The 22187-nt window shown below is 39.0% G+C and overlaps 1 protein-coding gene across 1 annotated transcript in view; it reads right to left on the bottom strand.

Annotated features, from left to right (window-relative positions):
- Window positions 1–18455: 18455 nt before the first annotated feature.
- Window positions 18456–22187, bottom strand: part of LOC126421040 (neuroligin-1-like) — a 746590-nt gene continuing 742858 nt past the window's right edge. The window contains exon 12 of the mRNA XM_050087234.1: window positions 18456–20093. Coding sequence (XP_049943191.1) covers window positions 19866–20093 — 228 coding nt within the window. The 3' untranslated portion in view covers window positions 18456–19865. The remainder of the gene's footprint in view (window positions 20094–22187) is intronic.

Raw genomic sequence — 22187 nt, forward strand, 5'->3', positions numbered from 1 at the left:
GGCTTCAAACTCGGTTCTTATAGAATTTTCTAAAAGGAGTTGTGATGTAATTATATCTTGCAAAGAGACGTCTAGCTATAATGCCATGAGTGCATGCACATCCTGGTACCGAGCGCCACGGGTTTCGAATCTGCACCAGACGGCATGGAAGTCGATGATCACTAGGGGTCGCTGCAGCAGAAGCGCTGTAGGCCGTGGCTGCACACGCTCCTGGCCCCGAGTCTAACGTGAAGGCGCCACTGTGGAATACATGGTCCCAGCGGCCAATACCGACATACCCTGTCATGTAATTAGGCGGCTGCCTCTCACTCAGTGAGGCAGTCTGGTATTCGCATCGATTCAGTTGACATCTTGCTTCAGACATCGTGTTCACGCTGCATGTGCTTTCTTCCCGTTTACGAGTAGGTATTACTTTGGTTTTGTTAGGTTGTCTCTTGTGACCCCATTGCTTAATACTTTGTTGTTGATCTTGGCGTCTTGCTCGGTTGTCTGTCATCATGCTTGTCCTTCCATTCCTGTTCGTCCGTCTTGTTAGTTTGCGGGCTGCTCCCGTCGATCCCTTGGTGTTTTTGCTAGCGGCAAACCCATGAAAGTTCCTGTCATGGTTACAACACACATTGCTTAAAGCCTTGTTCAGCAGTACACGAACTTCACTTGAGCATGGCTTTTTCATTACTGGTAGCGTTAGCAGTTTCTTTAAGTCTGCTGATGCAATCAGTCGAGGATTATTGTATCTATCACAGACCAAATCAAAAGCTACCTTAAAATTAGTATTAGTCACAGGGAGACAGGCAATTACATCGTGTACTTCACCTGTTATAGAACTCAGCAAATGATGGTACTTAGCAATGTCCTCTAGTACCTCATTGTTTACGATGAGACTCATAAGTGTGTCGTGAAAATGCCATAACTGCGTTACATCACCATTAAATGATGGCAGTTTTATGGTGGGCATCTTGATGATACGTTTTGATACACTCAAGGCAGACGCAACATCTGACAAAACCTTGTCAACTGACAAGATTTTCGAAATCTAGAAGACTATATTTTTGAATGTTTCTCTGTACTCAGCATAACTCCCTACATCTTCAAAAAATTCGAGCTGTAACTGTGCATCCTCATACCTCTCCACAATCTTTGGTAACTGTTCTAGCCTGACAGTAATGTCCAAAGTGTCCGATTTAGCTGTTAGCCCTACATCGAATTCGTTTGCAAGCTTTAACAACCGTGCGAGGCTTGCTTTCGCCACCGAGCGTGTGGTTAAAAGTTTCTTTCTTAATAATGAAAAGCTAGCAGTGGAAGGCAACAGCAGAAGAAGCATTTACAATGAGTGGGAATTGCAGGAAGCAGGATAGCCAGACGAGGTACATACTTAACTTCCAGATATGCAGTCTTGATGCTACAGGATACATCTCGGTGTTGCTCTGTCGACACTTATCACTGCCATTCCACTGATGGATGGCTGTCGCTGCACGTTACTTCGTTGAATACATCACAATCTAGCCCAGAGGACCAAAATGTTAGCGTCTGCAGATGAAAACGTAAATGTACTGGAGGACCATGAATTGAAGAGGACTGTATAATAGTCAGATCCATTCAGATTGTAATGAAACACTATAATTTTGAGATAAGTACTTATTACTCATAGGTAAGTTAACAATCACAATATACATCTTTGCCATTTACATGTCATGCACGGTCATGAGCTAAGGACAGACGCCTGACTGACAGCCAGCCCATTCACCACTGTCAAATTTCTCCCTCGCCGCGGTGAATGTACTGTTAGGTGCCCTTGGAGTGGTGGCCCTCTGACCACTGTTCCTCATGTACAAATACCTCCAGAGAGGGCAACAGTGTCCAGACACTTGGTCAAATGTAACGACCAAACAACCTGGCAGTCGACTACTTGAATAGAACGAGTAACAGCCTCTTATAACCACCTACAACCAGTACTCTTGACACTAAACAATCCACTGGTGACTCATGACAGCGACATTGATTGCAAAGTAATGTGTAATACAAAGAGACTACCTTCAGAGGTCTGCAGTCTCGTGCCCTGGAGGACCCTAGAACCTACTGACCAAAAGTGTGGCTTTTGTTCCAAATCTTTTTTGTACAAAGGTTTCCCAGGGAGTAATGCACCACATTGTTTTCTTCAACAATTCTTTACTGAACATAATGAGAATTACACACACACACCCTATTTTTCCACGTAATCTCCATCCCATTCTATGGTCTTCCTCCAGTGCAAAATGTCTTTAATAGCCCAAAAAAGTGGAAGTCTGAGGGAGCTAGGTCAGCTGTGTCAGGTGTGACTGCTGTGGATGGTCTCCCTGAATGCTGCAAATCGTGGAGCTCCACTGAATTGCCTTCTGATGACCTCATCCTCCATGCCCAGCAACTGACTGTACTTCTGTCAACAGCAGATGCTCCATAGACTTTGGACAAGCATTTGTAAATATCCATCATAGTTCCCTTTTATGCAGTGAGGAATTCAATGATGGCACATTGTTTGTAATGTACATCACCTACAGATGCCAGTTTAGAACTGTCCTGCAGCTACAGTACCTGTTAGAAGTGACAGAAACTTGGTGCGCTCACTCAGGAGACTTCAAGTAATACATACGTAACATTTTGCATTTGTAGCATTGTTTTTGTCTGAGAAAAAAAATGTGGTGCATTACTTTCAGGGCAACCCCCATAGTTTTACCGAATGGTGTGACCTCCCCCTACTCATAAGAATTTTATTAACTTTTCCATCATGTTTGAACGCACACATTCATTCATCCAGTCATTCTGTTACATAACTGTCATCACGAAGGTGAACCTTCAGACTTGTCCAACAAGTCCATGTTTACACTAGTAATAGAAGAGCAGCTTGTAGGAAAAAAATCAGTCATTTCACTGGTACAGAATATTTGTGATTATGATAGCTACATTTAACATATTAAAATGAGCATAACAGCTTTTACTTTACAACAAACACTGCCATTTGCCACGCATGAACAGGAGGAATCTGTGATCTTTGAAACTACACTGCTGCTGATTAAAAATGCAACACCATGAAATCAGCAAGCAACAAACCAACCTCAAATTGGCGTGACATGTACTGCATGATTAGACATGCAAATGAATAGCACTTCAGAGCTACCTTACAAAATAGATAGGATTCAACCCATCTATATTCTGTACTAGGAAAGATACACAACAGGTTACTTGTTTAAAATTAGCACTTCTACATATACAATAACATCAACATCATGCTCCACAAGCCACCTAATGGTGTGTGATGGAGGGTACTTCTGGTACCATTAACTGATTGACCCTATCCTGTTCCACTCACAAATGGGAGGAATGATTGTCAGTAAGCCTCTGTAATACCTGTAATTTCTCAAAATTTCTCATTGTGCTCATTTTGCGAGAGGTATGCGGGCCAAAGTAATATGTTGTCTGACTCTTTCCAGAAAGTACTGTCTCAAAATTTCAGCAGTAAACCTCTCCGTAATTATCTTTTAATGTCTGCCATCGGAGTTTGTTGAACATCTATGTAACACACTCATGCCAAGTAAATGATCCTGTGATGAAATACGCTGCACTATGTTGAATCTTCTCTATCTATTTTACCTGGCAAGAATGCCATATTGATGAACAATACTCAAGAATCAGTCAAGCAAATACCTTGTAAGTCACTTCTTTTGTGGATGAGTTACGTTTTCTTAAGATTCGTCCTATGAATCTCAGCCTCGCATATATACGCTTTTCCTAATATTTGTTGTATGTGGTCATTCCACTTAAGTTTGTCATCAATAGTGTAATTGTAGAGTAGCAGACTTCTTTTCCTATGAATGCACAATATGTTATATTTATTTACTTTCAGGGTTAACTGCCAAAGCCTGCACCATTCATCAGTCCTCCGCAGGTCATTCTCCAAACTAATACTGTCTTCTGGTGTTGCTACTTTCTTATGGATGACTGCATCATCTACAAACATTCATAAATAGTTCCCAACACTTTCTACTTGATCATTTATAAATACTGTAAAAAGTAATAGTCCTATCACACTCCTCTGCGGTACTCCTGGAAATATCTTTAAACCTGCTGATTTTGTTCCATTAGAAGTAATGTGTTGAGTTCTGTCTACAAGGAAGTTTTGAGTATAGTCACAAATATGGTCCAATACTAGCTAAGCTCATTTATTTTTTCACCAACCAGAACTTCAGGTCAGTGTCAAATTCTTTGATGAAGTCAAGAAACATGGTGTCAACCTGAGCACCATTGTCCACAGTGCCATGGAGAAAGAGAGTGAGCTGAATTTTGCAAGATATCTGTTTGTGGAATCTGTGTTGATTTTTATACAGAAGGTTTTTGTTCTCCAAAAATATCTTAATTCTTAAGCATAAAACATGTTCTGTAATTCTACAACAGATTGATGTCAACAATATAGACCTATGATTTTGTGAATCTGTATGATGGATAAGGCAGCAAGAGAGGGGAAGAAAACCAATGTGCACTCTGTGTGCATACCGGGGGGAGTCATTCCAGATGTGGAAAGGGTCCTTCCGGATGCCATGAAGGGTACAGGGTACACCCATCTGCAGGTGGTCGCTCATGTCGGCACCAAAGATGTGTGTCGCTATGGATCCGAGGAAATCCTCTCTAGCTTCCGGCGGCTATCTGAATTGGTGAGGACTGCCAGTCTCGCTAGCGGGATGAAAGCAGAGCTCACCATCTGCAGCATCGTCGACAGGACTGACTGCGGACCTTTGGTACAGAGCCGAGTGGAGGGTCTGAATCAGAGGCTGAGACAGTTCTGCGACCGTGTGGGCTGCAGATTCCTCGACTTGCGCCATAGGGTGGTGGGGTTTCGGGTTCCGCTGGATAGGTCAGGAGTCCACTACACGCAACAAGCGGCTACACGGGTAGCAGGGGTTGTGTGGCGTGGGCTGGGCGGTTTTTTAGGTTAGATGGCCATGGGCAAGTACAGAAAGGGCAGCAGCCTCAACAGGTGCAGGGCGAAGTCAGGACATGCGGGGAACAAGCAGCAATCAGTATTATAATTGTAAAATGTCGAAGCTGTGTTGGTAAAGTACCGGAGCTTCAAGCACTGATAGAAAGAACCGAAGCCGAAATCGTTATAGGTACAGAAAGCTGGTTGAAGCCAGAGATAAATTCTGCCGAAATTTTTATAAAGGTACAGATGGTGTTTAGAAAGGATAGATTGCATGCAACCGGTGGTGGAGTGTTCATCGCTGTTAGTAGTAGTTTATCCTGTAGTGAAATAGAAGTGGATAGTTCCTGTGAATTATTATGGGTGGAGGTTACACTCAACAACCAAGCTAGGTTAATAATTGGCTCCTTTTACCGACCTCCCGACTCAGCAGCATTAGTGGCAGAACAACTGAGAGAAAATTTGGAATACATTTCACATAAATTTCCTCAGCTTGTTATAGTCTTAGGGGGAGATTTCAATTTACCAGATATAGACTGGGACACTCAGATGTTTAGGACGGGTGGTAGGGACAGAGCATCGAGTGACATTATACTGAGTGCACTATTCGAAAATTACCTCGAGCAATTAAACAGACAACCATCTCGTGGAGATAACATCTTGGACCTACTGATAACAAACAGACCCAAACTTTTCGACTCTGTATGTACAGAACATGAATCAGTGATCATAAGGCCGTTGCAGCATCTCTGAATATGGAAGTTAGTAGGAATATAAAAAAAGGGAGGAAGGTTTATCTGTGTAGCAAGAGTAATAGAAAGCAGATTTCAGACTACCTAACAGATCAAAACGAAAATTTCTGTTCCGACACTGACAATGTTGAGTGTTTATGGAAAAAGTTCAAGGCAATCATAAAATGCGTTTTAGTCAGGTACGTGCCGAGTAAAACTGTGAGGGATGGGAAAAACCCACCGTGGTACAACAACAAAGTTAGGAAACTACTGCGAAAGCAAAGTGAGCTTCACTCTAAGTTTAAACGCAGCCAAAACCTCTCAGACAAACAGAAGCTAAACGATGTCAAAGTTAGCATAAGGAGGGCTATGCGTGAAGCATTCAGTGAATTCGAAAGTAAAATTCTATGTACCGACTTGACAGAAAATCCTAGGAAGTTCTAATCTTACGTTAAATCAGTAGGTGGCTCGAAACAGCATATCCAGACACTCCGGGATGATGATGGCATTGAAACAGAGGATGACACGCGTAAAGCTGAAATACTAAACACCTTTTTCCAAAGCTGTTTCACAGAGGAAGACCGCACTGCAGTTCCTTCTCAAAATCCTCGCACTAACGAAAAAATGGCTGCCATCGAAATAAGTGTCCAAGGAATAGAAAAGCAACTGGAATCACTCAACAGAGGAAAGTCCACTGGACCTGATGGGATACCAATTCGTTTCTACACAGAGTACGCAAAAGAACTTGCCCCCCTTCTAACAGCCATGTACCGCAAGTCTCTAGAGGAACGGAAGGTTCCAAATGATTGGAAAAGAGCACAGGTAGTCCCAGTCTTCAAGAAGGGTCATCGAGCAGATGCGCAAAACTATAGACCTATATCTCTGACGTCGATCTGTTGTAGAATTTTAGAACATGTTTTTTGCTCGAGTATCATGTCGTTTTTGGAAACCCAGAATCTACTATTGAGGAATCAACATGGATTCTGGAAACAGCGATCGGTTGAGACCCAACTCGCTTTATTTGTTCATGAGACCCAGAAAATATTAGATACAGGCTCCCAGGTAGATGCTATTTTTCTTGACTTCTGGAAGGCGTTCGATACAGTTCCACACTGTCGCCTGATAATCAAAGTAAGAGCCTACGGAATATCAGACCAGCTGTGTGGCTGGATTGAAGAGTTTTTAGCAAACAGAACACAGCATGTTGCTATCAATGGAGAGACGTCTACAGACGTTAAAGTAACCTCTGGCGTGCCACAGGGGAGTGTTATGGGACCATTGCTTTTCACAATATATATAAATTACCTAGTATATGGCATCGGAAGTTCCATGCGGCTTTTTGCTGATGATGCTGTAGTATACAGAGAAGTTGCAGCATCAAAAAATTGTAGCGAAATGCAGGAAGATCTGCAGCAGATAGGCACTCGGTGCAGGGAGTAGCAACTGACCCTTAACATAGACAAATGTAATGTATTGCAAATACATAGAAAGAAGGATCCTTTACAGTATGATTATATGATTGTGGAACAAACACTGGTAGCAGTTACTTCTGTAAAATATCTGGGAGCATGCGTATGGAATGATTTGAAGTGGAATGATCATATAAAATTAAGTGTTAGTAATGTGGGTACCAGGTTGAGATTCATTGGGAGAGTCCTTAGAAAATGTAGTCCATCAACAAAGGAGGTGGCTTGCAAAACACTCGTTCGACGAGTATTGCTCACCAGTGTGGGATTTGTACCAGGTCAGGTTGACAGAGGAGATAGAGAAGATCCAAATAAGAGCGGTGCATTTTGTCACAGGGTTATTTGGTAAGCGTAATAGTGTTATGGAGATGTTTAGCAAACACAAGTGGCAGACTCTGTAAGAGAGGTGCTCTGCATTGTGGTGTAGCTTGCTGTCCAGGTTTTGAGAGGGTGCGTTTCTGGATGAGATATCAAATATATTGCTTCCCCCTACTTATACCTCCCGAGGAGATCACGAATGTAAAATTAGAGAGATTAGAGCATGCACGGAGGGTTTCAGGCAGTCGTTCTTCCCGCGAACCATACGCGACTGGAACAGGAAAGGGAGGTAATGACAGTGGCACGTAAAGTGCCCTCCGCCACACACCATTGGGTGGCTTGCGAAGTATAAATCTAGATGTAGATGTAGATGGCCCTTTGTGCATCTGTTCTACAGCCCTTCCTGAAAATGGGAATAACCTATACTTTTTTCCAGTCACTAGGTACCTCTCATTGCTCCAGCAGTCTATGATAAATGCTGTTAGAAGGAAAGCAGGTCCATTTGCATTTGCATAACCTTTACAGAACCACAAATACAAGGGATTTTAAATACTGCATCAACATAATACTCAGAAAACACAGAACTGATACAGGGTTTAAAAGAATATGCACAAACATTTGAACACCGCAAAGAATGTATGCCAACCACTTGCCATAGCAAGAGTGTGTACATATACTGTGATCATACATGTGTAGATTGTGCTTGCATGAGCATGTGTATGAGTATGTTGTCTAATTCTGACAAAAGCCTTTGTGGCTGAAAGTTAAGTTGTTTGACAGTGTTTTTGTTGTTCCTGTCTGTGACTCAGCATCTGTGCTGTATGGTGAGTACCAACTCTCCTTTTCATAATATTGTCACTATTTCATCTTGGACACACACACACACACACACACACACACACACACACACACACACACACACACACACTGTATTTTAAAGACTGTAAAATGCACTTTTTTCTTTGAAAAATTGCCTCCAAAATTCAGGTGTGTCTTATACTTGAAATTAATATAAAAAGTCTACTGTTTGATTTAAACCTGCCCCCCCCCCCAGTCTTATACTTGAAATTAATATAAAAAGTCTAGTACTTGATTTAAAATTACCCCCAGTCTTAGAAATGGCCATACAGTCAATGCTGCGGGAAACCAATCCTGGCAACACTGGATTCAACTGGCAGCAACAATGCACTGATCCGACAGACATGAGTTATGAGGATTCACGAGCTTGATAACACTATCTCCATTCCAGCCCACCATCACAAACCCAGAACACTGTCTCTCCTACGATGCATCATTGCAGCCTATGGTGCCAGTGAACTTGAACTGAAAGTGATTTGTGTTATCGGTAGCAGTACAATATTTTTGTTAGGAGATAGTCTCATAACAGAAAAAAATAAAAGGGATTCAAATGATGTTGACTGTAAATTGAAAGTAATAACATGGAGAAGAACATGAAAATAGAGCAGCTGAGAGGCATTTTGGCCCTCCACCAACGGAAAAAAACCATTCATGATTGATGGACTAGTGAAAAAGAACTGAAAAAAATGAGGAAGATTAAATGTGCAAATAGAGGACTGAAATCAAAATGGCCAAAACTAAAGATTTATTGAAGTGGATTCAAGGTCACTGTGAAAATGGCATTGGAATTAATACAAAAATGATACAAATACACACTCATAAGCAAGCACTGCAGTGGAACTCAACAGACTTTAAGAGTGGTATTGGTTGGTGCTACATGTTTATGATATATCATGGATTTAGCATACAAATCAAAACCAAAGTATCTCAATAAATGCCACAAGAGTATGAAGAGATAATATTATCTTCCCATCACTTTATTATTCAACATCAAAGAAACTAAGCCAAATAGCAAATATGGACAAAACTCCTGACATTTGATGTGCCAAGTAACAGAACTGTTGCCATGAAAGGTACTATAAAAACTAGGTAACTATAAAAACAGTGGACATGAAAAAATGCACTGCTCTGTTGTCCTTTCATGTGGTGCTGATGGTACTAAACTTCATCCAATTATCATTTTCAATTGCAAAACAATACGAAAACCTCCTGAAATATCACCAGGTGCTGTTGTTCACATATATTGCAAGGGTTGGATGGACAAGGCTGGTACGAAATTATTGATCAACAAAATGTGAGAGAGAAAGAAAGGTGCTTTATTGAAGAAGAATTCTCTTTTTGTGCTAGATCAGTTTAGTAGTCATTTGAAAAATTCTGTGAAAGAGAAATTTAGACAGGGAAATGCAGAACTTGCTGTTATTCCAGGATGACTTACTTCACAATTGCAACCTCTTGATACCTTGATAAATAAACCATTTAGAGTATATATGAGAGAGGAATGGAACAAACAGATGATGGATGAAACCCAACATGAATTCGCACTGAAGGGAGCTTTAAAATGACCTACAATCAAACAAATGTGCCAGTGGTTAAACAGTCATAATCTAGAGTGAGAGATGATATCATGTTAAATCTTTCAATAAGTGCAGCATAAGCAATGCTCTTGATGGCAGTGAAAACCATCTTATAAATGAACAGGACTATGACAACAACAAAGAGGAAGGAGAAGAAGAAGAAGAAGATGATGAAGAAGAAGAAAGTTCATATGACAGTTTTTAAGGATTTTAAAGGTCAGTTCGGTTTTATAAACTAAGAATTTTTTTAGCCTGGCTTTGAAGTCTAAGAATATAAAAGGTAAAAATGTTGTTATTTAAAAAAAACTGCTTAAAAATTAAGGTGCATCCAACAGCCAGTAGCATGTTACAGTAAGTAAAATACAGTATACCTTACTTTTGGTCAACTGTACATAGGAACTATGAAAAGAAGCATTAGCACCCGCCTTAAGGAACACAAGAGCAGTTGTCAGCTGGGCAAGATGGATAAATCAGCATTAGCAGATTATGCACTGGGACTAGTGAACCACCAAATTTGTTTTTCTTACACTGTGTGTTTAGCAAGATATAATCATTGTGTACTAGGATGTGCAGACAAACAAAATTCAGGTGCACAAAAACAACTTTAACATAAAAGGAGAAGAACTTAAATTAGATGTGTGAGCCTTTAGGCCTTAGTGCTAAATAAAACAAGCAGCACCATCTCTTCCCACTACAATTTCCATAACACATTCCAGCAGTCTGATGAGTTCACAAACTGGCCATTGTGTGGGTACAGATTAATAGTTGGGCTTGTTGACCTTGTTTGAGACTGTAACTGCTTTCAGAGTTAAAGCATCTGATGATGTCTTCAGAATTGGAAGATGAAATGTTAGGCAGAGAATTATGCCATGGATGGTGGCCTTATGACCATAAAAAAAGTCAGCAATAGTGTGACTATTGTTGTGGCTTTGCTGGATGTGACAGCAGAGAGAGGTGTGTCAGATTGGTGCACCCAATTACAACAATGGACACAGGAGTGGCACCATGTCAGCTTTTCAGGGTTCTACTTACAGTTTCACAGGCACTGTTAGGAGAATGAATGTTACCATTTTGAAATAATCATCACCACCTGCACTTCATGTGATGTTACGTGGTGCCATTGAGTACACAACATGCTCGCCTCCCATTTGCTTAGCTTGTAGACTGGATAGTGGTTGTTGCTGTTCTGGCATGTTAAGGAGGGTAGTAGCTATGCCCCATCTTTGAGGTCTCTGTGGCACTGCCTTGCAATAAAACAACAGCTGTAACCTTGGCCAGCACATTCTCCAGACCTCTTACCCGCTGGCAACATCTGTTATAGGTTACGAAGAACCTGTGGTGCCCTCATCACCTAGTATTTTTAATGAACTTTCTCACAGTGGTGAAACAGCATGGAATGGCATATGCATATCTGTCATCCAAATTCAGTATGACATAATGCTGTTGATGGTGCATCCTCAGACACATACAAATTTAATTGTAGATATTCCTAATCTACTGTCTGGAGTGTTCTACCCAGTCCATATGTTATGTGATGTGACAAATTCATAAATAAATTTCTGGTCAGCATTGGTTAATAATTCTGACCTCTTTATGTTTAACATGCCAAGTTGGAATAATCGTGAACATCTTTGTTGATGTACACCTCCCCTCCTCCTGCAACTTCTTCTGTACTTGAAGATGTAAAGATCTTTCACAAATTCCAGTCGTCCAAGAAATGATGTTGAGGCCTTCTTCTTTGATCAATTTGTTACAATACATAAACACCACATACAATGCTTTCTGACAAATGGGCTGTATTGACTGTAGTTTAATTTGATATTAAATGGCATTCATTCTCACTTGAATCAGTTAACAGAAAAGTGGCAGCCAAAGCTGCTTCTGTTGTTCACTTGATGTCATTGCAGTCATCATGGCAGTTCTTCTTCCATGAAGTGCATCATATCTCCATGGCAGGATGTAGTGAAACAGCATAACCTGCAAAAGGCAGGAACTGCAAAACTTAATATGAGTGCTAGCTTCATCCTGACTTGCAGATACATTGCCTTCATCCACTCCAGAGCACATGACCAAAAACGAGACAAACTTCTAAACAGCATACTATGCTAATTCATTACTTAAGTAAAGTTTTTATGGTGGTGATCATTATTCATCAGTTTTGTAGATGCCATGCAACACATCACTTCACCAAAGTGATATGTAACCCTACCTTAGAACACAAATTAAAAAAAAAAAAAAAAAATAAAAAAAAAAAAAAAAAAAAATGAACACTGAACTTTTGATGTTCAGAACTAATTTTAACAATTCTTAAATAAAATTATTGAAAATTTTATTATGTGGTTATCACATATGGTTGGTCGGTAATAACACACACTAAGTATCGAATAAACATTTATTAATCACTGAGACAAAATGAACAAACATGGCAGAAGAACAAGTTGCATGCCGAGAAGAAGCTAGAGCAAAGCAGTCCAAAGAAATAAGAGTCAAAGATAGGGCACTCTGTGCCAGAGATGCCACAATTATATTGTTCATTCTTTGTACTTCATGATTACAATGATAAATGTGTCTCACTTGTAATAAATTTACTTATTCATATTTCTTACATGAGTATTTTCTGAAAACAGTCCAGAACCACTAAGCATTGTCATGTACTTGACCTCATTTCAATTTGATCAAGGTTGATGTACGTTATCAAAAGTGATCATTCATTTAATATGAATATAAATTCTCATAGTATATTATATTTATGGCAAATTCTCAGTCTCAGTGAGTTTGCACCATCTTTCTTTGCATGTGTACACTAGTCACAAAGGGGGCTGATAAAACAGACCCTTTTCTTTTCACTATTCAGTATTAGTGCCCTATGTTTTTTTAATGACTAGAATAACATCAGATGAATATTAAACTTATTTATTATTTCTGCTATTTATCAACTGTAGCCAGAAATTAGTGTGTGTTACCTCTTGGGCAGTTCTGTGAAAACAGGCTTTACCTAAATGGATACAAGAAGGGTCCCATTGATGGAAAATGTTGCATTTGGAAAGAGGGAGGATAATCATGGTACTCCAGTTGGAGAAGAAAGAAAAGAAGAGACAACTACGAATTTCAGGATGCCCACACCCCAAGAATCTTTTCCTGAGAGGTGTTTCACGGGAAAGGGGGGGGGGGGGGCAGAAAATGAAGATGTTTGTCAGTGCTACAGAACAGTCACCCTTCCACCTGGCTTCACCCCTATGGGCCCCAAAAATTGCTACCAACAGCCTACTATAGACAGCCTACTAGAGAGCAGTGACACAAACTGTAATTCCATCTGTTTAGTTGATTAAATCTTAATGTGAATCAGGCTTTGTTAGTTGTACTCATTACAAAGAGATTAATTTCCTTTCATAATTCAGTACAAGAAAATCAGCCTAATTACTTACACTAAATTAAACTAACCTTCCCTAAAATAATTCCTGTAAAGCCAACAGTGTCACTTATCACAAGTAAAAAAGATAGAAATTCCCCCACTACAAACTTTTAGCATACTAGATTCCTATTTCCCCTAGGAAGCATACATAAAACTCTACAAAGGATAAAAAATTTGATATGACATAGCTGTATTTCATATTCAGTGTAACATAATGCTGTTCAGTTAGAACTGTTAATGGTACCAGAAGTGGCAGCTCTATGTACTAAATTTCAAACCATCAAAACCCTCATTCACATACAGATTTTACAGCAAGTTATTCCTATTCAACTGTTTATGCACAATAAGTTAAATTTCATTATTTAGTATCCTCCTTGGTGTTGAAATTTTAATGGCTAGCAGTTTAGATAACAAAATAATTACCTATCGACAAATGACTAATCAGGAATTTTCTTTGGATATGCAGGGATTCTCACTTTTTTAATGCCTAATGGAAGCTTAAAAAACACCAGAATATGGAATTCCACCATGAACTCTGGACAAAGTGTAATAGACCACTTGAACATAATTTTTGTTTCTCTTTTGGCTATGTGTAAATAACAGATCAACTAAAACTGTTTTTATTATTACAAAATAGCATTACAGAACTGGTTAGTGTGTCTAAGACTCCAAGATCTTTGAAGATACCTCTGCAAAAGTACAGTTATCTACTTCACATTGTGAGACTACATATTTTGTGTCTCTCCATTCAACACAATTTTAATGAATGGATACTTCCGTGTTTTCACAAAAGAGAAACATACTTTCTAAAGATCAATAGAGAGCTTTGTTGTTTTTGGCCCATCACTGTCATTCTCTGTACATTTAAATAACAAAAAATTGTTATGAACAGACTGGTTAGTCATGCTATCAGAGCAGGAAGTAATATGCCTGGTCTCCTAAACAGAGGTTTAAATACAAATTACTGTTTATTCAATGTAAAACATTTTGTCAGTTTTAATACCTCTCCAACAAAAATTGAATTTTATTCTAGAAAAAATTTGCAAGGAAATAGCTAAACTCTACAGAGATATATCTAGGGTCACTTAATTGTATCAAAGGAAAATTCACACAAAAACAAATAAATCATGACACAGAATTGCCAGCCAATACTTACTTTCAGGACGTGAAATGTGTAGTAGATATTGGTCTGTCCTCATTCTCACTATATTTGGGTCTCACTCTTCCTGAGATCTGAGTCACCTGTCCACCTTTTTTAATCTTTCACAACATATTTTCTCCTCCACAATGAAGGAAGGTTTGTGCTCTGTGTTAATTCCAGATTAGCTTGTACGAGGTGCATTCAAGTTCTAAGGCCTCCGATTTTTTTTTCTAATTAACTACTCACCTGAAATCGATGAAACTGGCGTTACTTCTCGACGTAATTGCCCTGCAGACGTACACATTTTTCACAACGCTGACGCCATGATTCCATGGCAGCGGCGAAGGCTTCTTTAGGAGTCTGTTTTGAGCACTGGAAAATCGCTGAGGCAATAGCAGCACGGCTGGTGAATGTGCGGCCACGGAGAGTGTCTATCATTGTTGGAAAAAGCCAAAAGTCACTAGGAGTCAGGTCAGGTGAGTAGGGTGCATGAGGAATCACTTCAAAGTTGTTATCACGAAGAAACCGTTGCGTAACATTAGCTCGATGTGCGGGTGCGTTGTCTTGGTGAAACAGCACACGCACAGCCCTTCCTGGATGTTTTTGTTGCAGTGCAGGAAGGAATTTGTTCTTCAAAACATTTTCGTGGGATGCACCTGTTACCATAGTGTCCCTTGGAACGCAGTGGGTAAGGATCACAACCTCGCTGTCCCAGAACATGGAAACCGTCATTTTATCAGCACTGGCGGCTACCCAAAATTTTTTTGATGGCGGTGAATTTGTGTGCTTCCATTGAGCTGACTGGATCTTTGTTTCTGGATTGAAAAATCGCATCCACGTCTCATCCATTGTCACAATCGACGAAAAGAAAGTCCCACTCATGCTGTCGTTGCGCGTCAACATTGCTTGGCAACATGCCACACGGGCAGCCGTGTGGTCGTCCTTAGCATTCGTGGCACCCACCTGGATGACACTTTTCGCATTTTCAGGTCGTCATGCAGGATTGTGTGCACAGAACACACAGAAATGCCAACTCTGGAGGCGATCTGTTCAACAGTCATTCGGCGATCCCCCAAAACAATTCTCTCCACTTTCTTGATCATGTCGTCAGACCGGCTTGTGCGAGCCCGAGGTTGTTTCGGTCTGTTGTCACACGATGTTCTGCCTTCATTAAAAAGTCGCACCCATGAACACACTTTCGACACATCCGTAACTCTATCACCACATGTCTCCTTCAACTGTCGATGAATTTCAATTGGTTTCACACCACACAAATTCAGATAACGAATGATTGCACGCTGTTCAAGTAAGGAAAATGTTGCCATTTTAAATATTTAAAACAGTTCTCATTCTCGCCACTGGCGGTAAAATTCCACCTGCCTATGGTGCTGTCATCTCTGGGACGTATTGACAATGAATGCGGCCTCATTTTAAAACAATGCGCATGTTTCTATCTCTTTCCGGTCTGGAGAAAAAAAAATCAGAGGCCTTAGAACTTGAATGCACCTTGTAATGTTACTGGATCCAGGCAAGGGTTTCATTTAGTGTATGCTTAATAATATCTATTTCTGATGGCAGACTGTCATTAGTGTCTATGTGAAGTTATGTAATATGAATCTTCACGGGTTGAAACTGTAAAATGTTTGCTGTGAACAAGTAGTGCTTTGAATATTGCTGACTGCCATGTGTAAAGAAACAAAAATACTGAAATGCTCAACCATAGTCACTAAGTTTACTTTTTCTCCCAATTCACTTCTATCTGTGATTAACATTCAGTCTTACTTCATCTTAGCACTGAATGACTGGAACAGTTAAATACATTCCTACACAAAATTATAAACATTTAAACAGAGGGTACACTGTCAGTCATGCTGTTTCATTTAAAAGGTGAGTTTTCCTATTTCTCTTCCAAAAAGATTGTCCAGGAGACGATGAGAATAGTTTTTAATATTAGATGAAGTTATTAATTAAATCTTTTTATATTTTAATTAATTACATATTTTCATTTCCAAGTTATTATCTGCCTTATGATATAAAAAAAAAATATTTTCTGACCTCTGTTAAAAAATGGAATTTTTAGAAGAAGAAGAAGAAACACAGGATTTTAATGAACCAGATGTGACAGCTGTAGTAAAGAGCAGAATAACTTAATGGCTGGGACATGTACTGACAGGCAAATGCAGTGCTTGAAGGGAAGATGCAAGGAGTGAGACTAGAACTGCGGTGGATGGATTGAATCAAGAAAGATCCGGAGATCATGTGGGCCCATGAGAATACTGCCAGTGACTGAGCCCAATGGATGAGGCTGAGAAGTCATTCATTGAAATGACTGTGGTTCGTGTTGCCAGTTAAGTAAATAAGTATGTTATGATAACATTTTATGTGGAATTATGTTTCAGATGTTGTTTTGTATATTGTAGTAATTCTCAAATAAAATAAAATAAAGTGTTCCAAGCTCTTTTGCTATTTCTTACACTTGTTTAAAAGAATATCAGGACTGACCATCCGAAATAGTTCATTGTCATTTAAGGACAACGGTTGGGTAGACAATGAAATCTGATATTTCTGCAGTACTTGACAGAGAAAAGATCTGTGTTGAAAATTATGTGTTACTTTACTCATGAATCATATAAAGTACCAAATAAATCAAAGTAAATTTCTAGCATATAAACGAGATGACTTTTTTTCCTTATTTATGAATATGAAATTAGATGTTACAGATTTGTTATGATATCAAAGGTAAAGTGGAATAATGCTTAATAAAAATGTAGTAATTCTGTTTAAAAGAATGAGTCAATTTATTTGTAGTCTTAGGACATGTGCCACATTTATGTGTGTGCAAGAAATTCATAATAACAAGAATCTCTCTTCTTCAGTTCATAAGGCTCTCCTCTGTTACTGAATAATTGTCTTTCAGTCACTGGGAAAGCTAGTTGTAGTATATTTTCACAAAGTTAATATTCTGAATATGTAATTCTTCTTTCAGAACTGCAAATTGTACATGAAGCATTATTTTTAATTTTTGCCATTGAGAAACAATTTCTAAATGCAACAAAGAATTCCCTTGTTTACTGATCCAGTTGTTGTCTGTTTTCTTGGTATGTAAGTAATCAGACATTATTAGTGGCAGATCGCTCAGTCACTTTCTCTGGTATTAGTGCAGGCTGTCATACACTTAGCCACCTATCCAGGGATTTGAATATAAATGACTGTTCCTTCAATGAAAAACATTTCATAGATCTCAAAAGCACTGTAACAAAATATTTGTAGATAAAACTTGCTTGGAAATGGCTAAACTCATTGGTAATTTATTGTAAGGCTACTAATTATATTTTATTTTGTTACATAAGACACATTTGTCTTATGCATCATAACATTTTTATTTATATTTTTTGCACAAAAATTACCAAGTTTTGGACACAAATACACACTTATTTCATTGAAGATTATTGAAATTTCATATGCAACACATTATTCTGTTTCCCTCAAGCAACAAATAAAGACCTGATAATTATACACTGGAAAATATAAAGTTTTATTTAGTGTTTACAATTTCTCAGAGCAAAATGCATTAAAGGTTGCTCGGATGTTAATTACATTAGAGTCAGTGATGTATTGGCCACTTTAAAAGCCATTTCTGATGTAAATTGGTTTGAAAAACATGTCATTAATAAAATGTTGTTTATGGCTATGCAACAGGAATATATCAGATGTATTACTGAGCATGGTTACGCTCTTTTTTTACCATTTTTACCAGGGCATGAAATATTGCAGGGGTGTAGCTGAGGCTTAGAGGAGAGAGAGAGAGAGAGAGAGAGAGAGAGAGAGAGAGAGAGAGAGAGAGAGAGAGAGAGATGGAGCAGGGGGAGGAGAGGGAGAGAGAAAGAGAGAGGGGGGAGGGGGGAGAGGGAGAGAGAGGGGAGGGAGGGAGAGAGAGAGAGAGAGAGAGAGAGAGAGAGAGAGAGAGAGAGAGAGAGAGAGAGAGAGAGAGAGAGGGGGGGGGGGAGTGAAGCAGAAAGGGATTGAGGGTGGGAGGAGTGAGGGGAGGAAAGGAAGTACAAATGAGAGGGGCTGGAAATTTGAGAAGCAAGGAAAGAAAGAAATGCCTTCAAAATGCATGAAATTGATGTACAGTACTATTACACAGCGACTTTAGGGAGTACAATACATGAGGTCATTCACGAAGAACAATAGCCACATAATGTGTTGCAACAACAACAATAATTGTAATAATTATTATTAACATAATCACAGGATGAGAAAAGGCTGATGTTAAAAGGTATCATTTCATCTGAATTGGATCAGTGATGTGCTTAGTGCAGTTTTGATCCTTTCAACATTTGTACAGTTTTGGTGACTTAGGAATATCACAAAATAGCTCATGAATGTTGCCTCACATAAGAATATATTCACTGAAACATACCTTTTACTGCTGCTGAATAAGAATTTATTGTTGAACTGCTTTGTAATCAGTTATCACTGTTGTTATTATTATTGGTATTTTTCTGTTTGTGCCTAATTTATTGTGCAGTTTCAGTGAAGAAACAAAAATAAGTCTTCAGAGAGATGCATGGAACATTTGTGAATCTTGATTGTAAACATTTGTGTTGACAGTTGTCACATTAGAGCATATCAGTAATACTATTATCAACATACAAAAAGTGAAGATAGAGAAAGACATCTAGAAGTTTGCAGCCCCCACTTTTTCCTCTGATGGGGAGTCACTGCTTCCTGCTGCTTAGGAAATGAAAATGGTTTGTCTTCAGAATCTATTTTAATTGAATGAAAAGAAAACCTTGCTCAACATCACAGTATGTGCTGCACTTGATTTTCTGTGTAGTAGTATAGTTGAGCAGCAGAACAAAATCACATCACTGCTTTCACACTGTAGAACAACTGCTGTTATCACAGTCTCACATTTCTGGTTGTAACGCTCATTTTCCTACAGTACCTGCACTGGTCTGGATGTTTCTCTGCACATATTTCTGACACTCAGCTGATCAGGTAAATTATGGCAAAAGACAGAAATCCACTCATGTAATATTTTCTGGAATTTGTATCCACCATTGTCTGGTAATTATGATTTCAATATTAATTCATTGTAGTCTGATATTACAAAATGCAGCATGTTTCTGAATGACAGAACACCAAAAACAAATTAGGAGACAATTCCAAAATGATAATTCACCAAATTGCATTATAGAAAAATGTTCTAAAATGAAGTAGGCCTGATATTCAAGGCTTGTCATAATCATACAGGAAAGCACATTAATCTAAGTTTCACACAATGTGCTCTGTGGCCTTTTTGATGCATTAAATCCATTTGGAATAACACAGAAGGGCAAATTCTGCTGTGTAATCCATGTCTGCAATGTCAACTGAAAGACTTGGGGGGCCGAGATCGACTACTCAAACTATCAGACAGAAATCTCTTGTATCTGAACACGTTTCTTTGCTGTTGCAGGAGTTGGCATGCCACCACCAACTTGACGGAGGATTCCTGGGGCTGGAGGATGATTCTTGGGAGGTGGCGGTGGATCAGGGATGGACCCACTTCCAGCAATGGTGCTGGCACCTGGGCAGCAGCGCTTGGACGGCGACGAGCGGAATTCTCGCAGAGGCATCTCATTACCAGCCAGGGGTATCTGTAACAAGACAATATGTAGAGTCAGTCTGTAGAATTTCAGACCACAGTTAGTATGCTGTTTACAGGATAGCTAGACTTTATTGTGAAAATATTTCAGAAGCCCAAGAATAAGTAGGCTTGTAATCTTTATTTCTGAAGAGCCTTCAAAATCAAATAAATTAATTACTTAGACAACATTAGTTAGAAGTTTATAGCTATAAAACTTTAATTTCCAAGCTTTTGCAGCTGAATTAGACTACTAATTCCTATTTGGGATGTATGTGTCAAATGAAGAGAAGAGACGTCTTGCAAAAGCTAAACTCTACAAAGTCAGACCTTCAGTTCTAAAATGTTTTCAAGTACAATTACTAATCTTTTGGATGACTTTGGTGTTCACAAAATTTCTTAATTTATATTTGTTGAATTTAAAAACAGGCTTTTATTGCAGAAGTTTTTATTTTTATTTATGACTAGTTTCACTCTGTGTGATTAACACCAGATATGTCTGTCTTGTTAAAGCAGTTTAGCAAGAGTGATATATCTGATGATGATGGCCATACATAAGGGTCAGTCAAATGGAAAGAAGTAAGTAAACTGTTTATTATTTCAAAAGTAATCAGCATAACTATAAATATGTTCATTCGACTGTGAGACAATATGGTCAATACCTTTATGGAAAACTGTTTGCAGTTGCCTACAGAACTATGATTGTATCCAGGCATGCACCTCTTTGTCTGAAGCAAACTGATATCCATGAAATATGGAAATTGCATCTGGAGAGAGTCGGACTCAGGATGTACAGTGAACCCTGAAATCCTAAAAACCTAGAAAGAGCCAGGAATTTTCAAAACCAGGAAAAAACTAGGAAAAAACTTGTATTTTATTTAAAAATCTGTATTTTTAAAAGTTTTTTGGTACCATACACATATTGACACATTATGAGTTTAAACCATCTGTGGTATTTCAAATAAGATGCAGATATTCAAAGGGGAATCTAGATGTCACACACATAACATATGTTGGTAATTCAATATTTATACAATGATTCATAATTGTTTTATACCTGTTGAGTTGTTGCATGTGGTGGGGATCCGAGATCCGAGGAAGCTGATTCGTGGTACTGGTACCGCAAGAGAGGCGGGGAGAGGTGGAAGAATTCATTTCTTTGAAGTCTGGCATAAAGTACATGTCAGCTACTATGGTAGAAATACATGGGAGTAATAAGTTTTGTTAATGAGCGCATGGCATTGGTGGCCGGGAGACCCCTCGTGGGACAGCTTGGCCACCGCTCCACATGTTCTTTAACGCCGCAATGGCGACTTGCGAGTGAATGAGGATGAAATGATGATGAAAGACACACAACACCCAGTCATCTCGAGGCAGAGAAAATCCCTGACCCCACTAGGAATCGAACCCGGGACTCAGTGCGCAGGAAGCAAGAACGCTAACGCAAAACCACAAGCTCCAGACTGGACATAAGTTTTGTAAAAGCGTTTTATAGGTATGTTCATATTCAGTTTAGCACAATGTCCAAAATTGCATTAAGCCTGTTGTAATGCTTACTGTTAGATTGTTGTAGTTAGCAGCGAAGGTTTTAAAGAAGGTGTATAGTTAATTGAAAGTCTTAATTCTCATATTCTGGATGAATATAGTCTGAGTAATTTACGTGCCATGAGTTATGTGCACAATTTCTAACTATAATACTTGACTTTTTGTGTGAAACCTTCAACATATGAATATATCTCTTAATGAGTGGATTATGACAGCATTTTGAATTTCTAAATTTGGTCAATAATTACATAAAATATAGAAAATAAAATTTTGTTGCCCTTGGGAGGTGTTAGGCAACTTGCAACTGCAACCGGGTTTGACTGTTGGTTGCTTGGTAAGTGTGAGGTAAGTTGTAAATGATGACAGTGAGTTTGAAGAACGTACAGACTGAGACTTCAGACTCATATTTGCTATCTTATGCACTCAGGATTCTACTCAATTGTGGATATGAGAAACCTCACTCGCATTCTTAAAATATGTGGTGGTATAGGTTAGATCCAGACTAGGGAAGAAAGTGAGGGTGGGAAGAAATATTCAGTTGCACAGGGTTCTTCATTATTTA

This window comes from Schistocerca serialis, chromosome 1 (assembly GCF_023864345.2).
Source record: "Schistocerca serialis cubense isolate TAMUIC-IGC-003099 chromosome 1, iqSchSeri2.2, whole genome shotgun sequence".
Taxonomy (NCBI): Eukaryota; Metazoa; Arthropoda; class Insecta; order Orthoptera; family Acrididae; genus Schistocerca; species Schistocerca serialis.